Below are 13134 nucleotides of genomic sequence, written 5' to 3'. Positions count from 1 at the left end.
TTAAGTCAAATCATTAATTTTGCCATGGTGAATAAGCCGAAGGGAACGTTTGCTTCACGACCAGTTTGAAAGTTCTGTGCGACTGCATTTTCACTTTCTCCGACATTTGGATACAATTGTTACCATGGTTACCCACTACACAAAGCAGCGCTGCTGCTAAAAATAAGGTGGATACATATCTATGCTTGCAGCGCTGCTTTGTGTAGTAGGTAACCATGGTAACTGCTATTTGTCAGAGAATCAACATCTGTCAGAGAATGAACTTGCATTTTTATTCAGCCCGTCTGCTGATTTTGTTCAGATCACATTTTTTTAAATTGATGCATCACATCGTTAACTTTTATGCCGATGCACCGATGCAAATCGGTGAATCTTACCATCCCTAATATCTATATCTGCAATAGACTTCAGCAGATGATTTTACTAAACTAACACAATACAACAAGACGTAGCCGTTAGCTAACATAACATTTAAAAGGTACAGTTTAAAAACCTGTAATGTTGAGTTAATACATATAAAAAAATACCACACACATTCTTACCTGTGAAAGTTTATCCGATTTCTTCAGGAATTTATATTTTGGCAGTTTTGAAACCAAGAGGCTGCGCAATGTTGTCGTGGCATCGTGAAACTCATTTTTATAGTGAGTGACAATGACACACTGACTGTTCCAAGATTGCGGTCGACTATGGAATCTACCTATCCACCTTATTTTTCAATGCGGAAGTACACGTTTTCTGTGAATGTGCGAGACTTCCGCTTCATTAGCCGCTGTAGGGAAATAACGAGAAGAATAACAAAGTGCAGTAAACGGTAAAACTGCACTACAAACCAATGTGTTCATAATTAAGACAATACATTAAAATATTATGGTAAGACACATCAGTTTGTAATATCAAGCAGCAAACGAGCTGTTTTGTACAGGTAAATAGCTGGAAGCGAATGACACTGGAAGCCAGACTCATTAAATTTACAAATGGAAATTTGCCCACTCTTACAGGAAAAACAAGGTGGATACATATCTATGCTTAAAGCGCTGCTTTGTGTAGTGGGTAACCATGGTAACTGCTGTATTTGTCAGAGAATGAACATCTGTCAGAGAATGAACTTGCATTTTTATTCAGCCCATCTGCTGATTTTGTTCAGATCAATGCGAAAATCAGACTGAAATTTCACATAGCAAACACGCAGTGCTGTCAAATTTATCTGGTTGCTAATATGAATATATGTATAAATTTATAAATAAGCTAATATGCATTCTAAAAATCTAAACAATTCAGATAATAAGGTATATAGAATTATTCACATATTTTGAAGTGCCCACGATAACACCATGCACGACACTGGCACTGTTGTTACACTGGCACAGGATCTTCAAAGTGCTCACGAAACGCCTAATTAAATCGACAAAACACGATGAAACCACCATTTCAACAACATCTTTTCGAAATTCATCACTTGCCCTTATCTGGCTGACTTTCCTTCCTATTTTTCCCCTTCTCTGCACCAGATTGCACCGGAGGTGGAGTCTTGCGTAATTTGCGGGGCCCTATGCAACTTGCGTAGTGAGCGTATAGGGCCACTCGGCTCTGACTTACATATTGTAGCGTTAACGAAACCATGCATTGTAATGTTCGAAGTGGATGTCATAACAAATCTCAGTAGACCAGGAAGATTTTAAAACGAGCGGTTCATTCATAAATTCGTACAACCTTACCTTCATCCAATGGAAATTCAAACGGAAGGCAGAAGACAATAAAAGCAGTGCTAAAAAGGGTTCGAGGCTACATAAGGTCTATACGCGACCGTTTTTTTTTTTTTTTAGAAATTAATACTTTCATTCTGCAATTATGAATTAAATTGGTTAAAAACAGTAAACAATTGTAAACCATTAAAACCTGTTCTTTCTATTAATTATTCCTAAAAAAAAAAAAAAGTATCACGATTTCCACAAAAATATCAAGCAGCACAACTGTTTTCTACATTGATAATAGTAAGAAAAGTTTCTTGAGCACTTTTCTGAAGGATCATGTGACACTGAAGACTGGAGTCTTGGCTGCTAAAAATTCAGTTTTACATCACATTAATAAATTACTTTTTAAAATATATTCAAATAGATATAAAAAGATTTTATATTGTAAATATTACTGTTTTTACTGTATTTTGGATCAAATAAATGCAGCCTCAGTGAGCATAAGAGACTTCTTTCAAAAACATCAATAAAAAAGCACTAAACTTTTGAATATTTTTTAGGCTTAATAGACATTTGAAACCAAGACATAAAGTAATGAAATAATGCATTTAAAAATGCATGCTCTGTATAATGACAAAGTTTAAGGCTGCCAAGATTGTTTTTAAATAAAGTTATGAAATCATGCATTTTAAAAAATGCATGCTCTGTAAAGTCCATGGCAAAGTGTAATGCACTGATGCAGCATCAAAACAGCTTAGCTTCTGTAAATAGCATTACATCTACTGTCATTGTGTATTTACACAGACTTTGCAGCAGACTCAGAGCAGCCTTAATTCAGCTGTATAGAGACGCCTTAAATGATGCTGAGAGCACCTCATCATCCTCCTCCTCATCATCTCGTGCTGATCTCTGGGCAGAAGGGGGTGTGTTCTCATCACAGCACTGGAAATCCCCCCATTAGTCACATAAAAGCGACCCGAACGCCAGTTCTACATCATATTGAAGCTCGATCCTGAGCCGAACGAGGATTTTAAACTATGTAGGCACGGTGGACAGGGTTTAAATGGGCAATCTGATGGGCAGCTGGAGATATAAGGAGCCGAGCACAGTGGAAGAATGCGACTCGACGTGGGAAACGGACTCAGAGAGCGACGAGCTTCAGCCGGGAGGAGAGGAGGAGGACAGCGGCATCTCCGAATCCATGAGCCCGGCGGATGCAGTCAGAGATGCCGAACAGCTGGATCACGGATCACCGAAGGTACCTCATCATACACGAGCACTGAAAGATAACAAAGAAGAGACAATAACCATAAAAACGGTAATTATATGCGCATTTGTAGGAATTGTAAGCGTAGAGTCAGTTGCACCAAAGAAGACAGCGTGTAGTAATGATTGTGGTGTTGATATTTAAATCTGTGTAAATCCATGTGGAATAAGCACGCTTGCTGTGCTTGCCTAAAGCGTGGGCAATGTCAACCAATCATCATCATGTAAGTATTATTAAAATAGCGATGTACAGCTGTAAAGAACACGGCGCTAAACTGAAAATTGAACATTTAGGGTAAAACATTAGCTAAATACCGAGCACATTTCCAGCAGAGTCGCAGTTGCGATGGGCTCTATTATCGTGTCAGTCAGTTTTGTTCTGTTTTCTGCATGACGCTATAAATACCTCATAGTTTTAATAACTGGATGTAGGCTTTGTGACATTGTTAGTGATATCTAATACTAATAATAATAACAAAAAAAAAACAATAAAAGTATATTTTATATTAAAAAAAATAGCTATTTGACCCATATTTGAAGAACCATCTATGACATTTCACCTTTGGCTTTTCAGCATGTTCTGTAGCTTTAAGTAACACTAGTTTATTTATTTATCTGTCTACATAATTTTGTTTATACATTTTCATCCCAACATTTAGTCCCTCACGCATATGATGGGGTATAATGGGCACCCCATGTAAAAGGCCCCTTATAATTTTATTTGTGAAATACATAGCTGAAAGTGTAGCTCTGAGATACACACCATTCATTAATAGAAAAATAATGCAGACATTATTATAATATACATGATATAATATGAAATGCCAAAAATGTTTAAAATTAACCAAGAAAAGGGGCACTCTTTGTCAGTGTTGTATCTAAGAGTTAACTTTTCTTAGGGCAATAGGAGGGTTGAAGCATTGTATCTTTGGCCTTGTTAGATGTCATTTGTTTTAAAATGGCTCATGTTCTCTCTAGGTTTCTGGATTTTAAGGCCACTGAGACTGCGACCTGTTCAATGTGACCTATTTCCTCATGGGAAATTTGCTCTGTTGAATTTCCTATCAGCAGAAGAAGGAAATTGGATTTTTTATTAATTTGAAGCTTAGATTTTGATAACAGCTTTTCACATTCACCATTATAGTTTTGTTTTTGTGAGCCCTCCATCAAAGACTGTTATATTATTTAATACAAAATTATATAAGTACATTTAATGTTATTAATTAATAAGCTTCATATGCCTTTCATTATGTCATTGGCCCCAATTAGCAAACGGCATCATGTTGTGTGTAAGAGTGCAAGTCTTCTGTGCTGTGCTTTCACTCAACCGTAAAGGTGTTCAGTGTTTGAACAGCACAAGAGGCTGAGAGCTAAAAATGGTCATGAATTAGTTAGAGAAAAAGAACATAGTCTACAAAATGGAGCTCTTCTCTCTTGTCTAACAGCCTTTGCATCCCAATAGGGAAGAGCAGTGACAATGTAGCTCAGATGCTGATGAGTGAAGTCATTCATACACTCTCACTGCCTATGTAACCATTCCACTCCTCTCTCTCCTTTCCTCTCACAGTTTGGTGACATGATGGAGTCCTCTACTAGGATGAAAAGGAGCTTTTACGCCGCAAAGGACTTGTACAAGTATCGGCACAGTTATCCGGTAAAGAGTTACGTCTACTCTCTTCAGATTTCACACAGAGCTCGAAGGCCGATCATCTTTGAATATGAAATTTGCAGGAAATATTGCAGTATAGTCAGCAGAAAACATAGTAGAGGCCAGATATACAGGATTTTTCCTCTCTCTCTCTCTCTCTCTCTCTCTCTCTCTCTCTCTATCCTTCTGTCCTGGTTTTATTCTGTGATTCTGTTGCTCAGAACTACAAGGAGCCTCGTCGTCTGAACGAATACCGCAATCTGAGGTTCTATCTGAATAAGATCCCCCTGGTGCCGGATGGTGAGTGCGTGTTTGCTTTTTAGTTTTAATGACTTTCTTTTGTCTTTTCATACTGTTTCCTGTATTCTTCAATAATGACCTAATATTATTGCTGTTCTTTCTAGGACAGCATTGTATGGGGTTCAAAATGTTTGCCAAACAAATCTGTTTTATTGTTTTTAAATCACTATTATATTAAAGGAACTTCCTCCCTGGAAGTCCCTTATTTCTCATAATGACACTGTGCCTTAATTGTTACGGAACTTTTTTTCGCAGTAATAACAAAGCCATTTCAGGAACAGAAGCGTTGGCGCAAATAATGATCTGGGCTGGTAATCCAATAAGATTCAAACATGGTTTACACAGATGATCCATGAGCCGGAGAGTCATTTTAGAAACATTTTATCCTTGTTTAAAACACTTCAAGTAATAGTACCCAAAAATGAAAATTCTGTCATTATTTCAAATTTGTGTGCTGTTATTTTTTCTGTGGGATACTAAATAAATTTAGAAGAATGTACATGTTCCTCTTTTTGGGTGAACAAATCATTATTTCGAGCTTTTTTTAAAGAATTTGTTTAGATTCTTGAATTGAGAGCTCGCTGGATTGGCTGATAAATAACCTAAAAGTTAAAAAAATATTTTTATACTCTCATACAGCATTTGTCTTTATTCTAGGTTCTCAGCTTTTCTCTTTTTTTTATGGAAAAGAGGAGTTTCTACATTAAAATGTATCCTTCTGTATTCTGTATCCGTAGAAAAAATAATAGCATACGAGTTTGGAACAACATGAGGGTGAGTAAATAATGACTGATTTTCATTTTTGATTGAACTATTGCTTTGTTGCATTAGACATGTTCTGAAAATTGCTTTGGATTAATATAACCTGAGAATATATTTGGTAACAACACATGAATATTACAATACACAAAGACATGAACATACTTCCTGCAAGAACATTTATACCCAAATGAACATAAAGCAGTTTTTACAACCGAATACACATGCCAGCTGGTGTGAGGGAAGAACATGGGTTGTGGAGTGCTTCATTAGCTGAATGTTTTCCCTGCGGGGCCAGTTTGGGCAGGCAGATAGTGAAGACATCTCAGAGGAGCCATTGATTGGTTATTGTGGGCATGTTTGAGAATTAACTGGATCTGTTGTGCAAGCATTTAATGGCAGCATAACTGCTTCACTGCTGTTTAGGCAGAAGGACACACACACACACACACACACACTGCTGTGCTCTGTGTCCCCCTGAGATCTCCCTGTTTCCATGTCAGGGATGACCTACTGTATGTTTGCGCTCTGATCTGAAACAACACGCTGTCCTATCTTGACTCATATGTGAATGAACCATTATTTTTAATCAAATCTTTTAAATGAATAATTTGATCTGGTACACATTGGTCTGAATGATTTGTTCACAGATATGACTGTTCAACTCAATGATTCAGTGATCAGGCCCTAGTAATTCTCAGCTTGATAGCTCACTGGAAGAAAAAATGATGAAATTACGACTTAAATTTTGGTCTTATGGAATACAGTTATGATACATTTATGGTGCTTTTGCTTTCTTTTTAAGTCTTGTATGTTCCATGGAAGAAATAAAGTCATAGGCTTTTGAGTAAATCTTGAGAGAATTTTCCTTTTTTGGTGAACCGTCCTGTTTAATAGAGTTTTAAGTGGCTAATGCTGAGCTTGGCCTGTTGTGATGATTTATTATTTTTCTCTCTGTCCCCGTAGGTATTTATATTGAAGAAATCCTCACTAAATGGAGGGGCGACTATGAAAAATTAGAGCACAATCACACATACATTCAGTGGTAAGACATTTCTTCAATATTCCAGCTTCTATAAGAGCAAATAAAGCGCCTAGTAATTGCTTAATAATGCTTAATAACTGAGACCAGCCACTTATTATATTATTATTATTGCTTGTTCAAAGAACAGAGAAAGTTGCATGCTAATATGTGCATGAGGGATTTTTGGACGGCAAGACATGGATTAAATATGCTTTTCTTTACCATCTGTTCAAAACAAAATTCTGTAGATCAAGGCAAAATCAAACAAGGGCATGAGCGGATAAAGGCAGATATAAAGACAAAATCAGCACAACTGTGGTACCTGCAGGTGAAGGGGTAAATAACATCCTTTTTGTTGAGAAAAGATGGCCTTAGGACTACATTAGATAAAAGTTTCTTTAATGTTTAACGTTGCTTAAATATTAATAGACCACTTTGGCTGACATCATCTCTTTAGTAACTGAAGAAGCTTTGGGGAATGTCTATGACTTGAGGGCATTTCCTGATTAAATTGTCCATTTTCCTAACATTAAAGATGCAAACGATAAAGACTTTATCTTAATGGCAGAAGATAAGTTATATGAATGGATGTAAGCTTTTCTAAGAATTTGAGATTAAATCAAGCATGATTAATTAAACATCATACAGGCACTATAGTAAAACAGCATCCAGCTGCTTTCCTGCTTTTCGAAATTCATACACTTTTTGTAGTATATTTTGAGAAATGAAAAGGCATATTTCATATTTGTAACAGAAGACTGAGAGAAATACTCAGCACCTCTTTCAGATTCTGATGATGATTATATCGTTCATATAATAAAAGAGGAACTTGTTCAAGGTCAACTGGAGAAAAATACTGAACAATCACATCACCAGTAATGTAACTAATAGGTGAAATGAGTCCTATTCAGATTGCAGTTGGTGCATAAGATAAGGTCTAATGTGAGAATCTTTGAAGGACAATATGTGTCTCCTGCTTTTGCTTCATGCTACTATTGGCTAGACAAGTAAAAAGCATTTCCTTTTGGCCTTATCGGTCCTTTAAACAGAGCTGTAGGCCTAAAACCTGGAAGAGAATTAGCATTTTGAGCCATGGCTTTCCTCGAAAATTTCTAATGGGTTTTCGCAGTAAAAGAAGGTCGATAACTTTACTTTTAAGAGACTTTCACATGATGTCACCTTCAATATTCACGCTTGAGGTATAAATGTGTGTAATTTCTATTGTAGAACATGACATGAAAGTCTTCTCAAATAATGTTAACCACAGACCTTTTTCTTCTCAGTCAAAAAAAACAAAACTGTTAAAATTAGCCTTTCGGGTTGGCCTACAAACCGACATCATGCTTTTTTATTTCATGCTTTAGTCATCCTCTTTTTTTAACCTCTTATTCATTTTGAAAATAACTATTATACAATAACTACGTCACCAAGGAAGAAACAGTAATGAATTAATCTGCTGGCAATGTAACATTCAGTGAATGTTGAAGGTTGTACAGAGGTTAAAAAGTGGTTTTACATCATGCGCTCTTGTAAAGTTCTCAGTAGGGTGCCGTTACCTCACACACTCCCAGAGCTGAAGCTCCTGTTCATTCCTGGCTGTGCTGTTATTATGAGCGTTGACGGTGAGGAAGAGGGGGAGGACATGATGCCCCAAGCCTGCGTGAAATAACAACACAATTTTAAAATCAGGCTTCACGCATATGCTGCCAATCGTACCTTGGCACCCCCACCTGCCAAGGAAAAAGAGATTAGCTTCTCTCATTCCCCCTACTCATTTTTTCACACTCCGTATGCTTGCAGGGCTATTTGCATAATATCAATTAGTGAATGTTAAAACACAAGTGAGTGCAAGCAGACAGATCGCTAGCATTTTGCCTCTTTAAGTAAATTAAGATGAGGTGACAGCGAAAGCTTGCCAGCCAGAAGTTTGTGGCTTCAGAGAAAAAGAGAAACGAGAGAAGAAGGGGAAGAAAGATGTGCCGAGGTGTGCGGGTTGTCCTTTGCCAGTGGTCAGCAACATGTAGGATCAAACAGCTGACAGGGAGAAATTTATCCTTTATTGCATTTTGTGTGTGTGTGTTTGTCTTTTCTCTCTCCCTAGTCCTCTTCGCTATATCCTAGTGATGGTCACTTTTGCCTGTTCCAGCATGATTTATTTGTGGTGCTAATTAAATCATCATGATTTATTGTCTTAAATCATTAATTATGTTATCTACACTCTTACCGTTATTCATTTTCATTTAATGTTTTATGAATACGGGTATGATATGGGTTTGTCAATGTCCAGTGCCAATACTGATAACTAGGGAACTTGATATGGTTGATATACAGCATATGATATAGGCTAATACAATTTAATTATAGTAAATAACTATATTCCTGTAGTTCAAACAGTAGAGCAACTTCAAGGACATGGGTTTGATTCCTAGGTAATGCATGAAAATGCATACCTTCAATGCAAGGAGATGTACACACATATGTTGAAATTAATCATTTCTAAATGATTCGCAAAAGTTACTCAAAATAAACCTAACCCAAAATATGATGTGTTTGAAAATGTTTATCCAGCATTGTCAGTCGTGTCTCTAATTGATAAATAATGATAAATTCAGAGCTAGATCCTAACATGTTTCTTTGCTGCCGTTACAGGCTCTTCCCACTCAGAGAACAAGGCCTAAATTTTTATGCTCAAGAACTCACTCAGGATGAGATAAAGGTATGCTGCTAAAGTCAAACACGAAAGAACAGTCAAGACATGTATACTCTTTAAAATAAAGGTTCTTCTGTGGTTCTTCATAGCAAAGAACTTCCTTCTTTTTATTTATTTATTTTTTGCTGTATAAGGTCTTGAGTTGACAGTATGGTTCCCTGGATGCAATAAAAAAAATAAGTGCTTTAAATAAGTGTTTTGATTTTGGGGTGTTTAAAGGTTGGTTAATATAAAAATAACTAGAGCATAAAACATTTTTATGAAACTCCAAATATATTAGGCTGTAAACCCCTTTGGTTCTAATTGGAACCTTTATTTTTAATAGTGTAATATCACCTACAGTAGTCAGGGGTGTCAGAACATCCATAAATAGGTTTTAGGAAGTGGCACATTCTGTGTTTTTAGTCTCATGCTGCCTCTGTTTTATTCAGTCAATCAAAATAACCTTTTGTAGTCACTGTGCAGATCAGCTTTAAACCAGGTGAGTTTTTGTTTTCAACAGGAATTCCAAAGCACTCGAGAAGCCAAGAGACGCTTCCTCCTAGCATATACGATCATGTTGGATTTCTTTGGAATCAAGCTCCTGGATAAAAACGGGAATGTGGCTCGGGCCCCAAACTGGCAAGATCGCTTCCAGCACCTGAATGAGTGAGTTGTCTTTCTGGTTTTCTGTTGTTTTTTAAAGTATTTTCTACTCTATAATTTATTTCTTCTTACCATTATGTTCTACTCCACCTGCACCAGTTATCTTCACATTCCATGACAATCTCAACTCTTAGTCTCCTGTCTCCTGCCATATGTAGCATGCTTCAGTCCAGGGAGTTCTTAGTCCCCTGTCCCTGCAACACAATTTCACAGTCATGACCCTGACTGCACCGTCATGTGATCATCTTATGCAGGGGCCAGAGAAATGGGTCAGACGCACACAGAGGAGGCTGAACAGAGAAGAACAGAATAGGATACAAAAACTTTTGCATTTAGTGAAATGGTGATTAAGATCGGGGGGAAAATGTAGAAAAGGAGAATTGCAAACAAGTTTGATGAACGCACGATAAGCAAGGAGGGAGCGAAATAAAATCCGCAGTGCAGGGGGCTGAGTCGTAGACATAGATGACTGTGCGCATCTGTCTGTGTGTCATTGCCCCAGGACTGTGCCATAGAGGACACACTTACATTACATTGCAGATATACACTGCTTGATGAACTTTGTCTGCAGTGTGAATGAGCCTATACAAAACGCTGTCATTTTGAGTGCACTGAGAGTATTCCTCTCTTACAGTGGGCAAAAATGACTTCTTGATGAGTTTTTGTTTAGTCTTTTTGGCTTGTTTTCCAGTAAAAATATCTAATTGACACTGCAAAGGTGGCACAGAAGCGCTTCTGAAGTGGCATTTAGGTGTCTTTACACAGACTGTTTAATGAAAATACACAGCTGTGTACTTTGATACTAGGGACTGAAGTGCGTCTGAGCAGGCATAATTTAGCTTTTATGCAGCATTGCATCCTCACACTGAATTTCGAGCAGGCACAGAGCAACCTTAACGAGGCCATGCACAGATGCATTAACAATCCTTAAAACAAGATAAATTCACTAGAGAAGCAACACTGATATTTAGGCCTGTTTTCAAATAATGTATTTTAAATGTACGTTGTTTTGGTTATACTGCAAAAAAATTTTCACTTGTTTTGAACTTAAACTTATAAGATAAAAATCCACTCATATTGAAGATTAGTTTATTATTATTTTCAATTTGTACAAATTCTAACTAAGTGTAGCCAATGTCAAATAAATTTCAGTATCCCAAAGTTCATTGGTACTGTGGCCCATTCATTCATCACAAAAGTTTATAGTATAATCTGGAGGTTTCTTAATACGTGAAACTAGACCGCATAAATAAATACAGTATATTGTTTGTTTTATTAATTTGTTTATTTTCTGTTAAGCAAGTTGATTATAGTCACAACTAAAGGGCATTGCAGTATGCAATATAGCATGGCCTTGAATGCCTTTTGTATAATGATTTGTATAAGGGTATTGATAACAATGTAAAAAATGACATCAAATAAATATAATTCATTAAGTGCCTTTGTCAAATTAGAAGCATAAGATGGTTTACACTGGTATTAGCTAAGCTGGTAGAAAAGTATAACCCCAAAAATGCCAATGAACCAAACTTTGTGTTATATATGTAACTATAATATATTGCTTAGACCCTTCCTTACAAAGTTCATTTATCAAAAATAAAATGTTCTCCCTTGTCAACAACCAATATTACTTTAATTGAAAATTTTGGCCATTGTCTGAAACCTATGACCTCCTTTCTTTCCAGGTCGCAGCACAATTACCTGCGTATTACTCGCATTCTGAAGAGTCTTGGTGAGCTGGGCTTTGAAAGCTTCAAGCTGCCTCTGGTGCGTCTGCTGTTGGAGGAGGCGCTGGTGGAGGGCACTTTACCCAACATGCGTCACAGCGCACTGGAATACTTCATCTACACACTGCGCCAACACAGACAGAGACGCGCCCTACTCCGCTTCGCCCAGCGCCACTACCAGCCGCCTGAGAACTTCATCTGGGGGCCACCCAAGAAGAAGCGCATTCCGGCCTCTGGATCCACAGGGATGAAGTCAGGAAAAAATGAGGTGGTGGAGAAGAGTGTGGGCAAAGCCAGGTCACCCAGGGAGGGCAGAAACTTAGAGAGAGAGGCAGACGATATGGACGATAGGAAGAGTGGAGAGTGGAAAACAGCGAAAGGGTCCAAGGTCCTGCAGGAGGGCAGGGGAAGGGTAGATCTAGAAGAATACATTGAGACCATTCCTCTGTAAGAAAGAGAGGGATTCTGGGAATTCTCAGAGTAGCTTAAGATGATCTTAAAGTTAGGTAAAAGAATAGCACAGCAATATTATTCCATACTATTGCCTTTTAGGGACTTGCTTTGTGAACAACTTGACTGTTTGCCTTTTTTTTTATATGAGGTGTTTTTCTTAACTCTGAATACTTTTCAAAGTGTTAGCAGGTAAATTTCTCTACTGTAATTCTTACTTGCAGCCCTCTGGAGAGTTCTTAGCACATGTACAAGTGTGAGTATATATAAGTGCTACCTGAGCACATTGTTTGTGTGAAATATTGCACTTTTTGACTATTCAGTCTTCCCCTGTTTGAGAACATTATCTTAGTGTACAGGCTTTGAGGTGAGGCTTTATTTGCTAATCATAAGCCCGTCTCTCAGACAGATGTGTCTTCTTTTCCGTGTTCAGAGCTTGCTGATTATTCGGATACTCCTAGCTCCTTGTATAAGACCATAATAATAATGTGTAGTAAGTGTTAATATACTTGCAGGAATTTTCAGGTAATTGATCTTCCATGTTTCTATAGGTACGTGTGAGATCTTAATCCAGTTTTCTCGAATACGTCTTGCAATATGAAGTGCCTCTTCTTTCGTTTGTTAAAGCATACGTGACGTGCTTTATCATTTCGAGTCGGAAATCGCGCAGTAAGCCGTTTGTTGAAAACAAAGCCTTAGCTCTCATTTTTAATGGAAATAAATGCCGTATACTCTACTAAATGTGGTGTGACAGCAACCGCCTCAGTTAAAACGGCGGCACAACACGCGCTAGTTTACCGATCATAACTTGCTAGTTAAAGCACATCAAACGGTGTGTGTGTATGTGTGTGTGTGTGTGTGTGTATATATATATATATATATATATATATATATATATATATATATTGAAA

The 13134-nt window shown here is 37.4% G+C and overlaps 1 protein-coding gene across 1 annotated transcript; it reads left to right on the top strand.

The window, feature by feature from the left end:
• Positions 1–2510: 2510 nt before the first annotated feature.
• Positions 2511–13058, top strand: LOC107673885 (opioid growth factor receptor-like protein 1). The gene is made up of 7 exons (XM_016467695.1): positions 2511–2952; positions 4528–4614; positions 4830–4908; positions 6634–6712; positions 9341–9407; positions 9904–10049; positions 11732–13058. Exons 1-7 carry the CDS (start codon positions 2758–2760, stop codon positions 12222–12224), a joined length of 1146 nt encoding a protein of 381 aa, XP_016323181.1. The 5' UTR covers positions 2511–2757; the 3' UTR covers positions 12225–13058.
• The last annotated feature ends 76 nt before the right edge of the window (positions 13059–13134 follow it).

Source organism: Sinocyclocheilus anshuiensis, unplaced genomic scaffold (assembly GCF_001515605.1).
Source record: "Sinocyclocheilus anshuiensis isolate Anshui unplaced genomic scaffold, SAMN03320099.WGS_v1.1 scaffold292, whole genome shotgun sequence".
Taxonomy (NCBI): domain Eukaryota; kingdom Metazoa; phylum Chordata; class Actinopteri; order Cypriniformes; family Cyprinidae; genus Sinocyclocheilus; species Sinocyclocheilus anshuiensis.
The sequence above is the reverse complement of the archived record's forward strand: the minus strand, read 5'-3'. Positions and strand labels throughout refer to the sequence as shown.

Coding starts and splice junctions, on each gene's coding strand:
- LOC107673885 (XM_016467695.1), top strand. CDS start 2,758: ATGGGCAATCTGATGGGCAGCTGGAGATATAAGGAGCCGAGCACAGTG. Junction 4,615..4,829: donor AGTATCGGCACAGTTATCCG/GTAAAGAGTTAC, acceptor TCTGTTGCTCAG/AACTACAAGGAGCCTCGTCG. Junction 4,909..6,633: donor GATCCCCCTGGTGCCGGATG/GTGAGTGCGTGT, acceptor CTGTCCCCGTAG/GTATTTATATTGAAGAAATC.